The sequence below is a fragment of the Zonotrichia albicollis genome, chromosome 7 (genome assembly GCF_047830755.1).
Source record: "Zonotrichia albicollis isolate bZonAlb1 chromosome 7, bZonAlb1.hap1, whole genome shotgun sequence".
Lineage (NCBI taxonomy): Eukaryota > Metazoa > Chordata > Aves > Passeriformes > Passerellidae > Zonotrichia > Zonotrichia albicollis.
Genome location: NC_133825.1, coordinates 50,210,411 through 50,233,637, shown reverse-complemented (window position 1 = coordinate 50,233,637; position 23,227 = coordinate 50,210,411). Strand labels below are relative to the sequence as shown.

Below are 23,227 nucleotides of genomic sequence, written 5' to 3'. Positions count from 1 at the left end.
GGAGAGGCTGGAGCATGGAAGGTGGAGTGAGACACGCTCCTGGGCAGGATGGCAGCACAAACCCTTTGCATCCTTTCGGCTCTGTGAATTCACTCCAAGAAGGTTCCTGCTGAGGGAGGGGCCAGGATTTAGGCTGGTCTCATCCTCAGGGCACAGGTGGACTGAAGACCTGAGGGTGGGGAGCAGTTTGTGTGTCAGACCCTCAGAGGGGGCTTTGTCACAGAACAACTGTTCTCTCAATTGTGAATTGAAAGGATTTAAAGAATTAACTTCTTGTTTAATGGTTTCCCTTGTACAGTCAGGACCACAGGGTGAGCAAAGCTCATGGAAATAAGCAGATTTATTTCTGATATAATCCCTGTATTTATTACAGTGCAAGTTGGGGACACTCAGTGGAACTATTGCCATGCCATACACATTAAAAAAAACTGTCCTTGTTGTATTAGACAGAACTGAACTGTGATTATTGCTTTAAAATGGTGCCAGAACAGCACAGCTCAATCTGCCCCTCACCCAGGCAGTGCGACTCTGATTGGCACAGACCAAATTAAACCTTAGAGCAAACACTAAATCAGGGGATGGATGGATGGAGGGATGGATGGATGGATGGATGGATGGATGGATGGATGGATGGATCCATGGATAATGGATAGATCCATGGATGGATGATGGATGGATGGATGGATGGATGGATGGATGGATGGATCCATGGATGGATGGATGGATCCATGGATGATGGATAGATCCATGGATGGAGGGATGGCGCAGGATGGAGCTCGGGGGCTCAGTAGCCAGAGGATCCTGTACCACTGCCTTCCAGTGGTGTGCCTTCTGGAAATTTCAGACAAGGCAATGGAGTTTGGCTGCTGGAATTGCTTCCCCACAGAGCAGTAAGACCTGCCATTAATTGTTTTCCTGCTTGTGTTTAGGAGAGGACCCAGCAGAGCTGCTGCTGTTGTGCCCAGGGTTGTGTGTGCCACATGGGTGGCAGGTCCCTGCCCTCGCTTTTGCCCCTGCAGCACAGGCTGTGGGATGCTGATCCTTCCCTTGCTCTTGGGGATTCTGTCCCACATCCCACTGGAGTGGCTGCCAAAGGCAAACAGGACAGTGGCTGTTGGCCAGGCTGCCATAAGAGCAGCTGGCTCTGCTCCTCCTGGCTGTAGGGCCTCTCTCCCTGTGGGCAGGACAGCACTGGTGGTGTCCTCAGCATGGGGATCCAGAGCTCTCCAGCACAGACACATCCTCCTTCCACCTAAATTTGGGTTTGCATAAGCTCAGCTGCCAGCCCTGCTGCTGTCCCGCCTCCAGAATTCATCCAGCATCTCTGGATGGGCTTAAATATTTTAGAGTTCAGCTGCAGCTCGAGGGTGCAGGGCAGGTTTCCTGCTCCAGTGTGGAGGCTGAGGAGTGCTGCAGTATCCATATTTTATGAGTGATGGGTCTGGTGAGGACAATTGGGATGAGGCAATGAGTCGAGGGTCCAGTGCAGCCTCTGCAGAGCCTGGGCCAGGAGGGGAGTGCTGAGGACTTGGGCATCTTCACTTTCCACCCCTTGTGTGTTCTGGGGGCTGTGGCTGATGGTAAAACACAAGGGTGCACTTGTACTTAAGGGAGGACTGCTCTGAGAGGGCTGCAGTGACATAAACCCTCTCTTGCGAAAAAACATTTATTGGAGTTAAATTCAAGGACATGAGCTGTTGAACTGGGGTCCCATGAGGCTACACACACATCCCATCAAAGGGATTTCTAATTAAATTACTTTCTTTGATTTTAAAAGATTAAATTGACAGAGATTAAATTTAGTTTGGATATAATGGAGGATTCCTTCCCTGTGAGGGAGGTGAGGCCCTGGCACAGGTGCCCAGAGCAGCTGGGGCTGCCATGGATCCCTGGCAGGATCCAGGTTGGACACTGGGGCTGGGAGCACCTGGATGGATGATGGATGGATGGGTGATGGATGATGGATGGATGGATGTATGGATGGATGGATGGGTGATGGATGGGTGATGGATGGATGAACGGATGGATGGACGGATGGATGGATGGATGGACGGATGGATGGATGATGGATGGATGGATGGATGGGTGATGGATGATGGATGGATGGATGGATGGATGGATGGATGAATGGGTGATGGATGGATGATGGATGGAGGGATGGATGATGGATGGATGGATGATGGATGGATGATGGATGGATGGATGGATGGTGGATGGATGATGGATGGATGGATGGATGATGGACAGATGGATGGATGACGGATGGACGGATGGATGGATGGATGGGTGATGGATGGGTGATGGACAGATGGATGGATGACGGATGGACGGATGGATGGATGGATGATGGATGGATGGATGGATGGTGGAAGGTGGCCGGGGCGGCACTGGGTTGGATTTGGGGTCCCTTCTTACCCAGTCCAGTCTGGGATGCTGTGACTCTGTCATCCATCTCTGCCACATTTAATATTGGAGATGCTTCTTGAACTTCCACATCCTGAATTTTATTAAAGATTTCAACAATATTTTCTTCATTTCTTCCTCCTCAAGCTTTCTGCTTCCTCACAAGGGTCCCCTGCGGACTCCTGCTTCATCAGACGTTGGTAGCCATTGTCTCATAGACCTGGGAGGACTCAGCTGGCTTAGAATAGTATGATGAGTTTCTTCCTGGAAACAGTGTATGTCTGCTGGCTGGATTTTATTTCTGATTACTAAAGGCTTTTACATCCCTGTGAGAGTTCCTTAATTGTGTTTAAGCTGGGCTTGCTCAGCAGACCTGGACACTGAAGGGCCAGAACATGCAGAACCTGCATAAAACCATGGATGTTTTCCCAGGGACAGCGGTGAGCTCGGGCTGATCAACCCCAAACTTCCTGTTGTGCTGAGCAGAGCTGCTTGTCAGCTTTTAGTGTTGAATGGAAATGGCAAAGACACCCCAAACTTTGTTCTCAGCCTTGTATTTGCCATTGAGGGCCTGGAGTGTGCAGAGAAGGGAAGGGAATGGAGAATCCCTGAGGAGCTGGGCAGGGGCTGCAGAATCCCTGAGGGAGCTGGGAAGGGGCTGGAGAATCCCTGCATGGTCAGGATGTGGAGCTGGGCGAGGAGCTGAGAGTAGCAGTGAATAATAGCCAATTTGGATATTTCACCTGAAATTCAGATTTTTTCAGAGGAGAAATGAAGACTTCATTTGAGCTCAGTCATTTAATTTTGTATAACTCTTTATTCCTTTTATACCTTTTAAAATAAAACTGCAGAAGAGTCTTTATTGTGCTAAGAAGTACTGGCATGGCCAGTATTGAAAACACTCCAGAAGAGGCAATTTTGCACGTTGTCAACAAATGAATGGAGGCAATTAATTCAGTGTCCTGTTCCAGCCAACTTTACAAACCTGGTTGGAATTAATTTGTCTAAAATTAATTTTAACGTAGCTTTACAAAGGTGCTTCTGTTCACTTTGGGGATTTCAGCAGTCCCAGGCGAGCCCTGAACACGGTACAGCCTCAATCTTTCATGAGGCACCGAAACCCAGCCATTTATCATTCCTAACATATGCTGCAGAAACATTAAGTAACATCCAGCAGCTGTTTATTGCTAACATTATGCTACTAAAAACATGTGCTATAGAGGCTTTCTAATTTTTTTTTTTTTGCATAAATCAATTATAGTTCCTTGAAATAAAATTTTCTTATTGGTAGAAGTACGGAAAAAGGCAAGAACCCAAGAAGTGCAGTGGTGGGAGTGCCTGCAGCAGTGTCTGGGGACAGCCTGGCTGTGACCATGCTCACAGGGCTCTGAGGATGAGGGAGGAGACGAGGATCTGACTCCATGTTTCACAAGGCTGATTTATTGTTTTGTTATATATATTATATTAAAATTATACTAAAAGAATAGAAGAAAGGAGCAGCAGGCTAGCTAAGAATAGAATGGCAAAGAATGATAACAAAGGTGTGCAGTGGCTGTTCCTGGGATCAGAAGGAAGGAAGGTGTGTCCAGGTGTGCAGTGGTGCTGGTGCTCTGGGCAGTGCTCCTGGGCAGCAGCATGGGGTGGTGGCTGTCCCTGTCCCTGTCCCTGTCCCCTGCCAGCCCAGGCCTGCCCTGGCTGTGGCAGGAAGGTGACCCTGGCCCTGCAGGTTTCCTGGGGTGTTTGTGGGCAGGGTGGGTGCCAGAGTGACCTTTGCCTTTCCAACAGCTCTGCTCTGTGATTTCAGGAGGCTGTTTAACCAGAGGTGCCCTGTAAAATGGATCATTTCCAGGCAGGTTTGCCGAGGGGCTGTGCCCTTGTGGAAACACCAGCCAGACACGTGGCAGCAGGGGGAAAGACCTGTCTGGGTGCTGGCCTTGGGGCACTGGGCACTCCCTTTGGCACCACTGTGAACTCTGGAGCTGCCCTGCAGCCAGCCCCAAATGTGCTGACCCTGAGCCCTGATTGCTGTGAGGGCAGCCCTGCTCACCCTCCTGTGTGTGACCACATGTCCCGTGCTTTGGGACCACTGTGAACTCATTTAGTGCTCGTTAACTGCACCAGCCAGGGCCCAGCTGGTTAATGAGTGCCCTGCTGTCCCCCCTGGTTGCTGTTGCACAGTTACACGTTTTTCTAACAGAAATAGCACTGGTCAGGGTCACGGAGCACAAGGGATGAGGTGCTGGGTTTCCTTCTCCATCCCCAGTGCCTCCTGAGCTCGCTGATGGAGATCAGTGAATGCAACCTGCTCACACTCTTTGGAAGGGCTCCTGGCCAATGCAAAGGGTATTTTTTTGCTGTTTAGGAATGGTTTCTGGCCAATGCAAACATTTCTGTATTGCATATCCATTACCCAGTCTTCATAAACTGACTTAGCAGTTGCTTTGCATGGTGCATTTGATTCTTTACAGAGTTGCAGGGACTCATTTTTAATTATACAAAAAGTCTCTGTTTTTACACGGCTTTAGAGTTGCTTCCTAATAGTAGGTTTGAGTCTGTGGTTCCTAAAGGGGCTCATTACAGCACTGGGCTGGCATTGTACCTTTAATTTCTTCCATTATCTACTAGCATTCTCTGGATTCCTGGTTATTGAATGCTCACTGGAGGTTCCTGACAGCCATATTACACTGCATTTCCATTTCCCTCACCTGTGTAATCTTCTCTGTGTCTATGAATAGGCAAAGCAGATTGGCCCGAGATGCTGGGGACCAAAGCTGCTGCCTGTGCTTTCTGCAGGGCCAACAGGGAAAGCAGTGGTGTCCTGCCCTGCATGGGCCTCTGGCTGGATGCCCTGTGTTCCAGGGGCTTCAGGCTGGGGAGGGACTGCTGACATCTCCCCCAGGGCCCTGTGCTGCCTCTCTCCATCAGTAGCTCTGTGTTTGAGCACAAATCCCACCTTTGATCTTCCCCACCTCCCAGTTCACCCGGGCTGATGCTCCTGTGTGAGAGCTTTCCAAACGAGTCCTCCCAGCCCTCCCTTGTCCTGCCCCTCTTCCTGCTGCTCCTGGCACTCATCCCATCCCTGGGGATGCTCCCTGTGTGCTGTGGTGCTGCTGCTGCCCGTGTGGCTCTGCCTCCTTCCCTTCTGTGTCTGATCCCTGCCCAGGCCCCCAGAGCTGCCCCAGATCCCCATCTCTTCATCCTGCTGGGCTCCTGTCCCGTCCCCTTGCCCTGCCTGCCGTGCCCCGTGCAGGTGCCCATGCCCATGTCCTGATGGCCCCTCTGTCCCTGCCCAGGTGGCCTCACCTCCCGTGTCACCCTGTGAGTGGTGGCTTTGCAGCTAAGCTGGGCCTCTCCTTCCTGCCAGATCAAACTCACAGCATTTGTGGCAGCAAACTTGTGGTTTTTGTGGGCACAATTTAATGTTTCTACATCAGTTACTGGGGTGCTTCTTCCAAGCTACATTGCAGAAGACATTGAGTAGGGAAATGCTGTTTATTATGCCAGTGTCTAGAAATACATTGATGGAAAGTGGATCATGTCATACTACCCTGACACATTTGCTGTTACAAGATTAAAAAATTATTTCTTAGGCCTTTAGTGTTGAAGAGAATCATTCTTGGAGTTAAATGTTCCTGTTGGTATTAATGATGCTGGCAAACATGCAGCTGAGGAGTAAAAGGTTGACTTGAACCTTAACATGTGATTTATTTTGCTGGCTTCCCCAGATTTGAGGGTGTTGTAGACCAGGTTTACTAACTGCATCCTACTAGATTGTTCTCCTGCTGCTGGAGATTAATACCAGGTCCTGATGTTGGACACTCTCTGGGAGTCCACTGTGTCTCTGAAGTATTACTTTTGGGTGTCTTGCAAATGAATGCAGAATAAATAGCAAAAAGTAATGAAAACATTAATAATTTTAAAATAGTGAAGAACCCTTTTTTTTTTTTTTTAATCCCTCATCCCTCTGTGCAATGAATTTTTGCAGGGAAATTGGGAAATGTACTCCTCATTCTCTGTTTCACTGGCAAGTGGAAGCTGTGTATCCAGCCGGCTTTATCCCACAGTACATCTTGTGATTACAATGAGATCTTAATTACAGGGATGTCAGAGCAGCACCTGGCATTCTGTTGTGCAGTGGGCAGGGCTGGGCTGCGTGAGGTTTGGGGAGGTCCTGTGGGCACGTGGAGCCCTGCCATCCATCCCTGCCATCCATCCCTGCCATCCATCCCTGCCATCCATCCCTACCATCCATCCCTGCCATCCATCCCTGCCTTCCATCCCTGCCATCCCTGCCATCCATCCCTGCCTTCCATCCCTGCCATCCATCCCTGCCATCCCTGCCTTCCATCCCTGCCATCCCTGCCATCCATCCCTGCCATCCATCCCTGCCACCCCTGCTGTCCCGCTCGTCACGCATTCCTGGAAGTGGAGAACAGAGCCACAGCAAAGCCAGGCTATGGTATTTATTTTATTTGTGATTCATGGTTTGTCACTGGTGCCAGTGAGAGCTGGGAAGCGGCACATGGCAAATGCCAGCGTCTCCTGTCCCGTGGTTCCCCTCCCTGCCGAGGTGCCACGGAGATGAGGAGCTGCTGGAACAGTGAGTGTCCTGTTCCTGTGAGGAGCTGAGGGAGCACCCTGGGGCACTGCACACTGCAGAGGCCATGGGCTGGCTCTGGGGGGCAAGCCAGCTCCTCCTGTTTGCACATTGCAGGTGGGGATGGGATGGGATGGGATGCGATGGGATGCGAAGCGATGGGATGCGATGGGATGGGATGGAACAGAAGAACAGAATATTTTCCATTGTAAGGCACCTACTAGTCCCACTCACCTAGACTGACCTAGTCCCCGGGTTTGGTGCTTCAGGAGTGCCCAAAGCTGAAGCATGCCATTAAGGGCATTGTGCAAGTGCCTCCTGAGCCCTGACGGGCTTGGATCATGACCGTGGCTGCAGGAGGCCTGTTCCAGGCTTGAGCAGCCTCTGTACAGAAATGGTTCCTGAAGGCCCAGGTTTCCAGGTCCCTGTGAGTGACCCTGGCCCCTCCTGAAGGCAGGGCTGTTTCTGCCCCTCCGGCCTGGAGCTGGAGCTGTGCAGAGGCAGAGCAGGGGCGAGCAGGGCCTGGCAGAGCAGCAGCTGTCCCCTCCTGCTCCTGCCACCCAAGGCCCCGCTGTGGCTGTGACTCAGGCTCGTAGCGGTGCCCCAGAGTCAGGCAGCCCTGCTGGCTGCGGGTGAATGACAGCTTTCCCCTGTCAGCCCCGGGAGCAGAGCCTCTGGAGCATACGCACTTGTTCCAGGCAGGTTCACATTTCTATTTTGGGGATAATCACGTATTCTGTAGTGAGAAGTTAACATTATTAGTAATCCACTGTGCTGTGCACAGAAAGCAGCACACTGCTACTATGATTTTCTTCTTCACATGCTGAGATTGCTTTTGCTTTATTGGGATCGTGTAATCATAGAATTGTTTACCTACACAGAATTATCAGATTGCCTCCTGAACGCTGCAGAAAATACTGGAACTGGGAAACCAGGCAGTGCATCATCCCAACTTCCCGTCAGCAGAACTCTGTATTAATTTATTAAAAGTGACATCTCTTCTGATAGGTTCAAGGGCCTGGTAAATATTCATTTCTAGGTTTGTTTCCTGCCTGCTGACTCGAGCAGGCTTCCCAGATCAGTTGTAGTCATGGATACATGGAAATGACACTTTGGGGTTTGTTTCCTCAGAGGCAATGCCTTTTTACACAATATTCCAAACATTATAACAAAGAATTACCAAAAGCTCTCCTCCTGGAGTGATGGCAGATCCTGAGCACTTGCATGTGGTTTAATTGTCAAGAAAAGCCCCCCTTCCAAGGGGCTCCCTGTGGCTGGGCATCCTTTTGGTGACAGGAGGTCAGCCAGTGGACTTGGCTGCACGTGGAAAACATTTGATCTATTGCTGCAAATGCTTCGGCCAGAACATTTCAGACAGAATACTTGTGAAGCTGAAGCTGCAGCTTTGCATTGCTCACTGCATCCCCTCTAGTAGGAGAGGGAGGAAAATCCTCAATAAAATCTCTGCTGAAACAAAAGGCCCACAGAGGAGGGAGATGATGAGGAGGTGACACTGGTGGATGTGGGGACACTGGTGTCCCCATGGGCTCTGTTGTGGGGTCTCTGGAGAGATCTCGAGCAGATCACAGAGTCATTGAGGGTGGAATAAGAGCCTTATCCAAGAGCAAGGAGTGCAGCCTTTGGCTGATCACCACACAGTCAGCTAAACCAACTAAACCAGCTAAACATGGAGCAGTGGTGGTGCTTCTGCCCTTCAGCATCCCGAGGGAGGGAACTGGAAGTGCAGGGACACACAGAGTACGAGCTGGCCCAGATTCTGTTCTCAGTTTCATTTGGCAAAGTTTTCTGAGCTCTCCTGCAGAAAACGTCCCACAAAAGTGACAATAACAATATTTTGGATATAAGCCTAGCACAAAAGGGTAATAGGAACTCCATGAGCATGCGTGGGCTCTTGATTCATCCTCAGAGATGACAGATGTGCATTTATTTAAGATCTGGGAGTGGGACTCGTAATATTTATAGTGAATTCTTTGTTCCCACTCCTCCTGAGTGATTTTGGTCTCTGTGGCCAGCCAACAGGCTCAGTGCTCATTGCTGACCATCTCACGCTGCAAACCCCCAGCCCATGCCAAGCATTTCTTTTCATCCAGACCTGTGGCAAGGAGTGCTGAGGGTCCCCTGCACGGGAAGGGTCTCATGGTACAGCTGGCAAGGGCTGACAGCTGTATCTGAGCAGGTGGGCTCAGTCCATCAGCAAGCTCCTCCTCACCTTGTCTTCTTTATTTAACACTGATATTAAATTAAATCACAGCAGTGCTTTGGTATAAAAATAATTTTGTTTGCAGCAGCAGCTGATGGAGTCAGTGGCTGAGTGTTACAGCTGCACGATCATCTCTTGTCATTGCTCCTCACGCTGGCTCTGGAAAAAGCCATGGATGTCTTCCAGATGGGTCTGCACGTGAAGGGAGAGGAGGGCTGGCCCTGTCCTCTAATGCTGCCCTTTGGCAGCACCAACTGCAGCACAGCCAGCGCTGGCTGAGCACAGGGGGCAGGGCAGTGTTTGTGGGGCAGTGGGCAGCATCTGTGGGGCAGTGGGCAGCGTTTGTGGGGCAGTGGGCAGTGTTTGTGGGGCTGGGGCAGTGTTTGTGGGGTGAGGGCAGTGGGCAGTTGGGCAGTGGGCAGTGTTTGTGGGGTGAGGGCAGTGGGCAGTGTTTGTGGGGCTGGGGCAGTGTTTGTGGGGCAGTGGGCAGCATCTGTGGGGCAGTAGTCAGTGTTTGTGGGGTGAGGGCAGTGGGCAGTGGGCAGGGCACAGCGTGGGGCAGGGTCTCACCATGCTCGCCACTCAGCCACACTCTCAGTTTGCCCCTGAGCTCTGTGAAGCTCCCCCAGATCCACACAGGTTAAAGCTGTATTTTACTTTGTGCTAAACCACTCATTTAGTAACCTCATGCAACCCTCTGCCAGCTCGTGAAGAGACTTGAAAGGAAAGCAGCTGCTGTCCTGCAGCTTCCCCAGAGGAAAACTTTTAATAAAAGCTTGGCCAATGCTCTGTAGTTGTCTCCCTGCCTCCTTTAAAATGCAAGCTTATTTGTAGTAAAGCATTTACAAATGTAAATTCTTTTTTCTTTACCTTGTAGTGAACTTTGACCACTTCCAGATTCTCCGGGCCATTGGGAAGGGAAGCTTTGGCAAGGTAGGCTGGAGCTCTCAGTCTTGCATGGTTTATCAGGTGTCTGCTGTTATGTACTTGTGGTTTATTGGAACAGTAATGGGGCCAAAATGGGCTATTTTTGTATTTTTTTATGATGGCTGCTCAATCAACGCAGGAAAAATTGTTCAGGAAAATACCTTGTTGCCATTTGGCTTTGCTGTAATTCTTGGCACCTTGGTGCAACAGATGTGTTGTAAGTTACCAGCACAATTGTGACCATTTCACAGCAAGCATTCTCTATGTTTTCAGTGGGGATGTCTGGGTTGTGGCGGGGCAGTGAGGCAGGAAGGTGCTGGAAGTTGTCCTTGATGCTTGACTGAGCTGGCACACGGGTCAGGAGGGTTCTGTGAAGTTCTGGGCTGTTTTCCCAATCAGAAATCATTTATGCTGAGGAGGTTTTGTTGTTTATTTTTAACTGGCTTTTCTTGCCAAGCATGTGGGAGGCTGTGGGAGGTGATGATCAAAAAGCTGTGTATCTCTGGAGTCGGTTACTGTTGGTTTCCCAGTGTCAGTCCTTTCCATTGCCTGTTCCTCTGGCTGGCCCTCTGTCCCTGTGCAGGTGGCTCTGGCGTTTGCCCCTGCCTGGCAGTGCCAGCGCGGTGCCCATGGGATGTCACACGAGCACGGGGCTGCACTGGGAGCTCTGCAGTGCTCCTGTCCCTGTGCTCTGCTGCCAGCCAGCAGCACAGGTGCCCCTGTGCAGCCTCACCCACCTGTGTGTGGTGGGCGCGAGCTGGGAGCGGCAGTGCCAGCGCTGACCCCAGGTGTGCCACCCGCCCAGTGACTCAGGTGTGGGTGGGGCTGTGTGCCAGCACTGGGGCTTTGGGGGCAGACATGGCCATGGAAGTGTGTGAAATGTGCAGTGTCAGGGCTGTGGAAGGGCCCAGCCCGGCTCAGTGGGTGGCACAGGTGTCCCCATGCCCTGGGACATAAACAGGACAGCTGAGTGGTGGGGCAAGCTGCACCTGCTCGTGTTTCCCTCTGGTCAGGTCATCTTGGCTGGTTTCTCCCATCACACTTTGATCAAAATCTGATGCCACGATGGTGAGAACATGCAGATCTGGCTCTGGAGATGACCCACACTGTCCTTTGCCTTCTCCCTCTGTGGTACAGCCTGACGAGGTCTTGTTCCACTGGGCCATGGCCCGGGGAGCAGCCTGACCTTGGATACTTGGATGATTGGATGGCTGGAAGATGGAAACTTTGCAAAAGCAGAACTTTCCCAGGAGATCTGGGACCTGTTTGGTCAGAAGACCCCAAATATTTACCAATTACCGAAATCTCTTTTTGAATACTTTATGTGTATTAAGCAGTTTTGGTGCTGTGTAACGGTGGCATGACAAAATCAGCCGTGGTCTGTATGGGGAGGGTCCTGCTGTTCTGAGAGGCAGGACAGGGGACACTCGGTCCCAGTGCTGCCATCAGTGCTTGCTTCTAGAGAAGATGTTCCCATACAGCCTCAGCTCCCTGCTGAGCACCAGGAGATCCATTACCCTGCTCTGGCACAACCCACCCACGTGAATTCCTGCTGGGCTTCCATGAGAGTCTGCCTGGGACTTCTGGGGTAATGGAAAGGGATTGCCAGCCGTGTGAAAGTCACTGTGGCGGTTTGAGGGGGTGGTTTGAAACACTCACCCCTCTTTGCAGCCACATCCCTTGAGCAAGGAGAGGGGAAAGCGTGCAGCAGAGCTCTGTCACATTGCTGGGCTTCTGTTGAATGATGGCGAGTGATTAAATACCAGCTCAGCCCTTGTGCTGTGTGGATAAGGCAAACAGCAGAAGAAAGTCTCCCCAGACACTCCTGGTGAGAACAGGAACACTCAAGGTCTTGTGTCTTCAGCTCACAATCAAAGACCAAACACTAACTCCAAACCTCAGTGAAAAAGAGCAGCTTGTTTCGAGCTGATAGGAGAAGATTCATACTTCACATATAAACTTTCCAGACAAGGAGGTTTTATTATGTTAAGGAGCAGCACCTGGAAAATTAATTCTGCTCAGAACATAAAACAGAAAAACCAGTTCTTGTCCCAGGACAGGAGTGCCTTGGCTCTGCAGAGAGCTGCTCCCTGCGGCTGCTCCCTGCAGCTGCTCGCTCTGTGCTCTGTGGTGCAGGAAGGCTAAGTCTAGCACGGAGCAGTCTATCAGGCAGCAGAACTGTACACACACTTTCAACAAAATGCTGACATGATTCATCTGTCATCTTTCTGGATGACTTTGTCAATATGCTGAATTTTCTCTGACACTGAGAAAAGCATTTGCGTTTACTAAGTCATTTACAACTCACATTTAATCACAGAAAACATAAAACTACCTACCTGGCGAGTGTTACTAAAAGTTTAGGAGTGACTTGGTTTGCTTGATTAAACCGCTCTCTGGCCACGTTCAGGAAGATATTTAGGAGCCAGTGTGCAAGCAGACCCTGTGCTCTGTTTGAGTGTGTGAGTGACCTGTGGGAGCTGTGGCTGTGTGATCCCATGGTGACAGGACCTGGGGCCAGTGCCTGGGCTGGCCTTGAGCACAGCATTTCCTTCCACAGTCACTTTGTGCACCTCTCAGGACAGATGGTGACATCCTCAGTGTGGGAACTGGAGGAAAGGAAGGGAAAAGGAGCTCAGAAATCCCTTTTGAAGAGCCCCAGAGCTGTGGTTCTGGCATATCTGCAATAAATGGACAATTTCTGTTTCCTAGAGATGGGTTTAATCAGCTTTAAGATGCAGTTAATCAAATGAAGGTCAGGTTCAATTCCATGTTTGCACCAATTAGCAAGTGTGGAATATTTTCCACACATAGTAGAGGTGATATTATTTGATTTTCAGTGATTTAATGTCAGCATAGTGTTCCTCCTGCAGCACAGGCTCCTTTCCAAGCAGCAGCAGCAGCAGCAGTTGCCCAGGTTTTGGCTGCTCTGATGCCATTTCCCAAGGAGCAGCAGCCAGGAGGGGGTTTCTGGAATGGGGTGCAGTTTGTGGCCCTGTTTTCATGGGAAATATGCTCTGAGGTTCGTTGTGCTTCTCGAGAGCCAGCATGAGACCAGAGATGTCCCACGGCAGGGGTGGCATTGCATTGCCTGGTTTAGCTGGGCTCTTGTGGCTTCAGTCCCCGTGAGGCAGCTGGGGCTGTTTGCTCCTGACCTCCTCCTCCCACCTGGCTTCCCCCGTGGTTCTGCAGCCCCAGCTGCCTTTCCCAAGGGATGAGGAGCTGGATGGGGCTGTGGGAATTCATTATTTACACTTCACTGCTGAGAAGAAATAAGAACACGTCTGAAGTTTTTCAGCGTGGATTTGTGCCTTTGTGTGCCGTTTGAAACAGGGGATTAAACCAGGGCTGGGGCTGGAATGGGCAGCAGCAGGAAATGGAATCTTCCAGAGGGAACCAGTGTGCTGGGGTGGGAGCCTGTGGGGGCCTGGCTTTCATTTGCTCCAGGGGAGCTGGGGGTCCTGGTCCCTGTGACCAGCTCCCCTGACCCTCCCAGCGAGGGCTGGCTGTGTCTGGGTTTCTTTGTACGAGTGCTTCAACTTCATGATTTTGTTGCTTTAATAATTCACACAGCCTGGAGCTGGGTATAGAAAGGCTTTAATCCATTTTCTAAAGGTCACAGATGCCCACCCAGTAGCTGCACCATAAATAAAATTCCCTTCAAGTCTATTCTCAACTGAATCCCTCTTTGACATCAACACTGGCTTGATCCATTTTCTTTTTTTCCAGCTTTATAAATGTTGGATTTTTCCCCCTAAAGAAAGGCTGGAAACTTAATCCCTTGCTATTTAGCTGCCACACATATTTTTTGCCCTTGATTTTTCCTTTCTTGTCCTTGATCTCACCTGAGGCTGAGGGCTTGCTGGAGCCACTCCAGGGCTGGACAGAGGCTGTCCCTGCTGGACACTGCTCCTGTCACTTGATCCCACACCATGTCACTGGCAGGCTCTGGAGCCAGGGCTGCCTTGGCTTTGTCAAAGGGCAGCCTGGTGATGGAGAGGGCACAGCCTGAGGGGTGTCTGTGGGTGCTGGGGTGCTGCAGAGCTGCTGCTGTGGGGCCATCCCGAGCTGCTCAGGGCCCATCCTGCCCGGCCCCGAGGCTGCCCAGGGAGTCCTGCAGGATGCAGGAGATGGGGCCTGCAGCAGGGGTGATGTGAAGGACACTAACACTAGGGACAGGTTCATCCCCAGAGCTGCTGGCACTGCCCAGGCTGCCCAGGAATGGGCACAGCCCTGAGGCTGCCAGAGCTCCAGGAGCCTTTGGACAGCGCTGCCAGGGGTGCCAGGGTGGGATTGTTGGGGGGTCTGTGCAGAGACACGAGCTGGACTCCTTGTGGGTCTTTTCCAGCTCAGGATATTCCATTTTTGTGGGATTCTCTGATTCCACAGCGTGCTCCACCATTGGACCCCAGCCTGGGCTGGGGACAGTGACCAGGAGCAGGGGGTGAGAAAGCACAGAGCACCCACAGGGGGATCCTCCCTCTGACACCGTGTCCCCAGTAGTACCCAGGGATTTTTCTTCTTTCCTGGATGTTGCTAAGCTGTGAGTGTGTCATCAGTAGAAGCCACGGGAGAGAATGGCAGAGCATGAAAGGCGCAGGGGTGGTGGGGTCCAGCACCTCCTCACTGTCTGGATCTCAGGCTGTGGGGGCAGCAGCAGGAAAATTACGGAGTGGGAATGCCACTGAAGGGTCTGCAATGACTGGGTGAGCAGTGAGCTCAGCTGGAAGGGGCTGGGCATTATCCTGCACTTTCCCACTGGGGGCCTGTTTGGGGGGGTTTCTGAAAGATCAGACTTCAAAAGACCATGATTTATCAAACAAGCTGCCCACCTTTGTTATTATTGTACACCCGGCGCCTTATTAACGTTTGCATTAGAAGCTGCCTGGGGTTATTTGAGCCCCCATCATTCCCTGTGGGTGAGTCACGCTGCTGTGGGTTGGGAGGAGGGATGGACCCTCGCTCCAGCAGCCAGGGGCCTGTGGGCAGGACAGAGGTGTAAGAGAGCAGAGGGCAGCAGCAGCCTGGTCCCTCACCCGAACTCGCACTGATGGCCCTGGGCCCCCCAGCTCTCCCGGGGGCTGGCACTGCTGGCAGTGGGTGCTGGAGTGTGGCAGTGGCTCGGGCCAGGTGGGGAGGAGGTGGCTGATGTCCCCAAGGGACTGGCCCCGTGGCACAGGGGGTCAGTGCCCTGTTGGTGCCTGCTGGCTGCACGGGCTCTGCTCAGGCTGGGAGCAGGAGTGTGCCACAACTGGGCCACAGGGACAGAGCTCGCTGTGCCTGGTGCCAGCAGCAGTGCTTTCTGTGAACTCCTGTGTGTGCACCGAGCCTCGACAGCAGCTGGCTGCTCAGGCTCTTTCTGGCTCTTTTTCAGCATTAGGTTCTGCAACAAAATCCACCCACACCCTCCCTGCTCCCCCTCCCCTCCTGAACCCAAAGAGATCTCATTCTGAGGTCTTTGATTAAGGAAACCTTTTCATGGATCAGCATATGCTGCCTGTTGAGTGGCAGATGTGCCTGAATCCAGCCCTGACCCTTTGTCAGCAGGGCCAGCCTTGAAGAAGGGTAAAGGACAGAGCTGCAAGTCTTACAGGAGGAGGAGGAGGAGCTGCGGAGGAAGCAGGGGAGGATGGAGCTGGGTCAGGGTGACCTGGCTTTGGAGAAACGTTGGAATTGGCTACCCAGGGAGGTGGTGCATTGCCCACCCCTGCCTGGTGGTGTTTGAGGAATGACAGGATGTGGCATTCTGTGCTCTGCTCTGGTTGGCAGGGTGGTGTTTGGTCAAATACTGGAGCTCAGTCTTGGAGGGCTTTTTTAAACTCAGCTGAAAAGATTCTGTTATTCTATGGGATTTCTATAGCCTAAGTGCATCAGAGAATTCTGTAAACATTCACCCACCTGAAAGGACAGCGAGCAGAATGTTTTGGCATTGATCAGATGAACGATTGGAAATGTGATGATGGTTCTGTTAGGGCTGCCCTCGGGAGAACATCCTGTTCACCTGTGTGCTGCTGGCAGAGGCTCCTCCTGCCCTCAGCAGGGCCCACACGGCCACACCACACTGCAGCTCTCACATGGCCAACATGAAAACCTCTTACTTTTAAAGTAAAAACCCCATCGTTTGTCACTAATGATAATTACAATTTTCTCAGAGGCTGAAATGTGGCCAGCATTTGGATCTTGTTTTTGTTCTGACAAGCCATCATAGCCCACACCCCCACCAGCTCATAAATGGAGCTGAGAGATGGAAGGTTCCAGCATCAGATGCAGCTTTTGGCAACAATAAAATTGAAGCTGTGTTGGACATCGAGGTCATCTACAGGTCCTTGGAAGCTGCAGCTTGTGAGCTTGGGATGTTGTGTTAATGCTCATGGTTGGACAATCCAATTACAAACCACTTAATGTCAAAAATGATAGGGAGCAGTGTCCTCGGTTCCTATGAAATTATGGGTACAGCAGCATGATACAGCAAATAGAGTTTATTAAGGAAATACTGCCTGGGTTTGTCCAGAGCATTATGGGTGTACCCTGTTGTTACTCTGGGCAATGGTGTCTGTGGAAGGAGCTTTTGTCCGGTTCTTGACAGGATCTGTTTCTTCTTGTGGGTCTAAAGTTCATGAATTCTTATTGAAGTGTCCGTGTGCTGCTCAGAAACTGGTCTGAGTCTCGTGGGAGCTGTATGGACACAGCTCCAAAATGCCGGATACAGTTCTGCTCTGGTTTCTCTGTGGTGAAGGTAGAGCTGCCCACAAGCCACTACAAGGCCGCTGGGATTTCCTGCGTCTCAGCAATGAATTAAAGATGGAGCATGAAAAATAGAAGCAGAAACTGATGCAACTGGTGCACAACTCACAATAGGAACAGTGTTGTGATGGGGGATTTGACATGATTTTGCTGAGGCTGAGGGACCGCGGCCTGCGCTGGGCACCCGGAGCCAGCGGCAGTGCCAGGGGACAGGACCTTGATGTGGGCTAGGCTTGCCAGGCACGGTCCTTCCCAGGGATGAGCACACCAGGGGCTTCTACCCCTCCCAGTCTTCCTGACAGCCCTTCTCCTTTGGAATCCCCTCTGTTCCTGTCTTCTGAGGTGGCCATTTGCCTTGTTTCCCCGATGAATGGTGTTGGACTGTGGAGAGGGGCAAGAAGGGGATGTGGGAAGGGCTGTTGTGGGGTAAACCTGTGGAGGGGGATCAGAAAGGTGGTGTGGAGGGGTGGGTGTCCCCTCCAGCTGAAGGGTCCCTTGCACAGAGCCCCCAGGGCCCAGGTGTGGGCTCAGGAGTTGTGGGGCCGTGTTTGGGAGTGAGACAGGTGCTGCCCATGGCCTGGAGAGCCCTGCTCTGCAAAACCAGAGCCCTCCCTGGGAGCTGTGCCTGCTCCACTCTCAGAGAAGGGCTGCCTTCTCTGCCCACACTGAGGGAGGGACAGGGACAGAAACCACTGTGGCACCTGCTCTTTCTGTCTGTGTGATGTGTCTGTGTGCTCAATGCCACTGTCAGCCCAGGAACGGGGCCTGGAGAGCCCCACTCTGCAAAACCAGAGCCCTTCTTGTGCCTGGGGCTGCTCCACGCCGCCTTCCCTGCCCATGCTGAGGGGACAGGGACAGGGACACAAACTCCCGTGGCACCTGCTCTTTCTGTCTGTGTGATGTTCTGTGTGCTCAACGCCACTGCCAACCCAGGAACGGGGCACTGGAGAATGGGCCGTGAAGGGTCAGCCTGCCCAGGCTGTCACTGCAAAGGGCTCCTGAGAGCACAGCCAGGAGACACAGACAGCTTTGGGAGCAGCATGAGTACTGGGCTGTGGTTTTTGGTGGGTCTGGGTTCCTTCCCCCTGCTCTGTCCATCCATGGTGCCGTTGCCAAGCCTGGGGTGAGGGGCCCTCAGGTGCAACCCAGCGAGGGTCACCTGCTGAAAAGGCCTGGACTTTATTGTTATTTATGCAATGTGCACAGCAAAATCACGTCTGTTTCAATAGTTCCATAAAATTAAAATATCAGGAGTGAAAATGCTGACAAATTCTAAATTTAGTGCTTTCCATTTTTGTACCAACTGGCCATTTTGTTCTCTGAAATGAAACTGTAAGTACAGGATCACTTTGACAATTGCAAATTGGCTTTTCTTACTTTTTCTTAATACTTTTTTCTTCTTACTGACCTGTCACATTTGGGACAGACTATATTTTATCCGTATGGTCAGGGATTTTACCTCCCTTTGGAAAGCACTCTGGAGTGTAAGTCCATGAGAATTTTTAAAGAAAGAAGATCATGGAAGGAAACCATGTGTATTGAACAGAAGCCTTTTGTGTCTCTGCTTTCCACCCTCACCTCCCGTTTACTTACTATTTATGTCCAAAATTCATCAAGATTCCTTCTGTTCCTGTCGTTTTCTCAAGGAGTTGCAGTAAGATTGTTGTGCCATATTATTACTTCTGATCTAAAAATTGTTTTTAAAAGTAAGTGCTAAAAATTCCTCTCAACAAAGGGCAGTGCAGTATGCAATACTTATCTGTTCATGTACAGCAAGTGGTGCAGTGAAACCAAACCAAAGTGAGGATTACCCAGCACCAGCCCAGCTGGAGCAGTGCTGTTTGCCAGGAGGCAGCCCTCACCCCATGGTGGGATGGTGCCCCCTGTGTGCCCATGCAGGGCTCTGGGGGCTGCTGCATGCTCGGGCTCTCACATCAGCTCTGCTCTGCTCCGGAACTCGATTTTAGCCCCTGCTGCTGTCTTTGGGCTTGTCAGGATAAGGTTGTTATCCAGAGCAGCTGGGGCTGCCCCTGGATCCCTGGCAGTGCCCAAGGCCAGGCTGGAGCACCTGGGACAGTGGGAGGTGTCCCTGCCATGGCAGGGGTGGCACTGGGTGCGATTTAGGATCCCTGCCAACCCAAGGCATCCTGTGATTCTGACATTTGCAGAGTGTTCCTGGGCAGAGGAGTCCTATCCTTGGAAACATGGAGGAATATAAAGTGCATTTCTTTGTTTTGGTAGCTTGAGGCAATGGAGTGCTGTTTGGTGGGTGTGATGGAAAGGCTCACGAGGCTTGTGCAGGCTCCTTGGGGCCAGGCAGTGCCTGCAGTGCAGGGGAAGGGGAGCAGCCAGGAGGGGCAGGGGTTCGGGGCCAGGCCCACCCCAGCCCCGTGCCCTCACTCTGGCAGGGATCCCCACCTGCCCAGCCTCCACAGCTGCCCTTCCAGCTGATCCCTTTGTGCAGCCTGGTGCTAAACACCAGCTCAATGGAGCAAGCTTTTGCCGAGGGAAAATCAAGCGTTGGGCTGCAAGTGGCACTGATTCCTCCTGAGGGGTTTGCGCTGTGAAACACGAGTATCCCCTCCTTTCTTGGCTGAAAAGAAAGACCTGTGTTTATTTCCTCCAGCACAGAAGGGAAGTTTGGTGCCTGGGGGCGTGTTGTGGCAGCAGCACAAACAAACGAGGATACTGGGGCTACTTGGGTCTCAGTGCCAGTGCCCATCAGGGCCGGGTCAGGATGAGTGATGAGGCTTTTCAAAATAGCACAGCCAGTGTTCTTGCCTTGGGGTCAAGGAACTTCAACATCAATTTACATTCACAGATTAAATAAGGCCCTCCAATCTTCGTTGGAAGTAATTAGATTTCTTTCTGTTCCCAATATCTGTCAAATATGTAGCTAAAACAAATCATTTTGCCTCTTTAACCAGCCTATCACAGAATGTAATCATGGCCATAAGGAGAGATGGCTCCAAATACTAGACATAACTCAAAATGTGTGTCGCCCACAGGAAAACATTGCACGATTTATTCAGACAGTGCTCGTTAGCTGTGGCTGTGCACAGGGGTCCAGGTGCTCATGTAAATCTATGGAGTGCTGCTGAGCTGGAGGAAATGCTGGATCCAGGTTTGGATCCACCCAAAAGGCAGAAAGATGGGTCACAGTGTCTTCAGGGATCTGTGCAGGTTGGTCTGAGTTTTCATCATTCTACTTTAATTATTGAGAAGGAAAAGCCCAGTAGAGATGTCTGAGCATGTGATTAAAGCCAGACAGAATGTAGATGCCTGACAGCCTTTCTGTAGGCAGTGTGACAGCTCCAGAACACATGTCCTGGGCTGTGCTCCTCCCTGCTCTCCTCACGGTGCCAGCACGGCCCCTGTGCCCTTCAGGGGCTGCTCCGTGGCCTGGGGGTCAGCAAATCACCCCGTGCCCCACCAGGGATGTGCCCAGGGCTGTGCCAGAGGGGCGTCCCAAATGTCTGCGTTTGTGTTTGAGCCCGGAGGGAAGACACCAGGTTTGGGGTGTCTGCTGGTGGTGGGGCTCCGCTGGTCTGCAGGGGGAGGGGTGGAGAACCAGGACAAGTAAAAGCAAGGAAAAACACTTCTCTTTCCTTTTTGTTCTTTAGGGCTCTCTGCTGTCACTTCTGCAGTTTCTCCTTGTTTGTTTGGATTAGTGTCTCTCCTGAGGAAGAGAAATCTACACGTGTTTTGGAGCTTCAAGTCAAATAATCCCCCATATCCAAACTCAATTACAGAAACATCTGCTTAATGTCTGATGGGACCTTATTTTCTCAGCGTGACATTAAAGGGAAATGCTTGCTCTGAACCACCTCAAATGGCATTAAGTCAGGACTCAGACCCTGTAGATACCATTCTGCAGCCCCCTTCCATGATTCCTTGCAGGGAAATGAGGAAATGTTCCCTGATAGATGCCTCAGCCCCATTTGCAGGGTGCCAATGAGGAGAGCTTTCCCTGACATAGTTTCAGTGTGCTGGCTGTCCCATTTGTGTGAGTGAGACAGAATAAGGCTCATTCTGGAAAAAAAAAAAAAACAACAAAAACATGGACATGCTTAGCTTTTCCTGTGTTTTGAGCCACGCCAGCTGCACCTGCACATGTGGTTTCCTTTGCCTGCACACAGAGTGTGGGCACACCCAGAGGGGACACAGATCCACAGGGGTCTGCTGAGCCCCAGGGAGGCTCAGAAGCACCGAAACACGTCCTTAGGACTCGAGATTGAAGGCACTGAGATTGCCCAGAGCAGCTGTGGCTGCCCCTGGAGCCCTGGAAGTGTCCAAGCCCTGTTTGGACAGGGCTTGGAGCAGCTTGGGACAGTGCAAGGTGTCCCTGCCATGGCAGGGAGCTGGAACTGGATGGTCTTTAAGGTCCCTTCCAACCCAGGCCAGTCTGGGAGTCTGTGATCCTCTGATACACAGCACACTGAAGTGCTGTTGGGAACAGCAGGTGTTATTTTGGGTCAGAAGACTTTCTTGGCTCTAGCATAAGCAGCTGAGAAAGAGATTTTTTACAGAAGTGTTGACACGACCTGGAAACACCAACAGGCTTGCTGTGAATAAAAGTTTCATCAGCTGCTGTTACAACTTGGCTGCAGCGAACAGCAGTGCTGCATAAAAGAGATTTTAATGATTTATGGTGTTCTGACAGATGAGTCCATCAATCCTGTGGAAAAGCACAGCTTTTCAACAGGGAAAAACTAAAGTTGTAAGGCTCCATGAAAAATATCTTAAGGAGTGAAACGTGGCAAGGTGTCTGGAAATGGAAACAAAATCAGCACTTAAAGATGTGAAGGCAGATTTGTCAAGCTGATAACCTTGTACTTGGAGCATGGCTCCTGAGGGTCCCTCTTGTCTGGCTACCACTGCAACTTTAGAGATTCAGATGGGATACTGGGAATTGGGAATTGTTCCCTGGCAGGGTGGGCAGCCCTGGCACAGGTGCCCAGAGCAGCTGTGGCTGCCCCTGGATCCCTGGCAGTGCCCAAGGCCAGGCTGGACAGGGCTGGGAGCAGCCTGGGACAGTGGGAGGGGTCCCTGCCATGCTGGGGTGGCACTGGGTGGGTTTGGGGTCCCTCCAACCCAAACCATCCCTTCTGTGAGCTGGATGGAGAAAGACTGAGGGGTGCTGTTGTCACAGCCAGCAGCCCTGTCACGTTGGTGTTCCCTGGGCTGGGTCACTGCACATGGGGAGGTGGGGATGGCAGCAGATGTCCTGCTCCTGCAGACGGGTCTCTGTGTGCTGGAGACAATGGCTGAGAGAGCACTGCCAGGGACACTGCTGGCAGAGCTGCTCCAGGACAGAGCGCTGCTGCAGTAAGCTCTGCAGTGAGGCAGTGGAGGGTTTGGATTGATTCAGAGTCAGTTTTTATTCAGGGTCACACAGTTAGGGTTCCGTGTCCCCGCTGAGCGTGGGGCGGGTGTCACTGTCACGCGCAGGTTGTGTGCAGCTGCAGCCCCGGGCCAGACTCGGTGCCTCAGTCCCCTTGGGTGTTACTGGGCCCCTTGCCCGCTAAGGGTAGGTGTGAAAGGGTTCCTGTGCCCAGAGCTCCCTCCCAGGACAGCCCTGAGCGGATGGAGAGGGGCTGCAGGTGCTGGCGTCCATCAGTGTTTGTGTCTCTCTTGGTGCTCATGGCACCAAGCTCTGGGTCAGCATGGTGGAGGGGGAGCCCCTTGGAGGGACCAGCAGCATCCTTGAGGGGCTGCCTGCCCCTTCTGGGCCTGCTGGTGCAGGGAGCTGCTCCTGGGGTGCCTGTGGGAGATGCTTCCAGCAGCTTCATCCAGCTGTGCCCATGGCTCGTGTGCTGGGTGGATCGCTGACACTGAATTGTGTCACTGCAGATACACCTGAGAGGAGCTGCAGGCTTTGTTCTCTTGGCTATGCCTACAAAATAATTGGATTAGCTGGTTTTATCCTTGATACATGTGAGGATTGTAGAACAAATTGTTATGAAGTTTTTGATTACCAGTGTTACACAGACGCTAATTACCAGGGAAGGGTTGTATTTTAATTGCCAACAGCACCATCATAATACAATATAGATACAAAGATGCATTTGAATGCCAGGGGAAGTAGTTCTGTGTCCTGTGCAGCTGTGGCCATGCCCAGACAGTGATCCCTCTTTGCAGCTTTCCTGATAGCAGCTGAGAGTTTAATTTTATTTTTTTTTTAATAGCTAATTGGCAAGATTCTGCCTGCAATTCTTGTTACAAGAGCAAAGCAGAGGGGACCTGGGGACGCTGGGTGACACGGATCTCCCTCCAGCCACTTTCTAAAGGATGGAAACCCTGGGAAAAGTGAATAATGGCTTAGTGTAAGAGCT

The 23,227-nt window shown here is 51.6% G+C and overlaps 1 protein-coding gene across 2 annotated transcripts in view; it reads left to right on the top strand.

The window, feature by feature from the left end:
• Nucleotides 1-23,227, top strand: part of STK32C (serine/threonine kinase 32C) — a 68,837-nt gene that overhangs the window by 29,989 nt on the left and 15,621 nt on the right. Inside the window, exon 2 of one of the 2 annotated variants that reach the window (XM_074545464.1) lies at nt 10,099-10,154. The exons of the other annotated variant lie outside the window; for it this stretch is intronic. Coding sequence (XP_074401565.1) covers nt 10,099-10,154 — 56 coding nt within the window. The remainder of the gene's footprint in view (nt 1-10,098; nt 10,155-23,227) is intronic. 2 annotated transcript variants of the gene reach the window in all.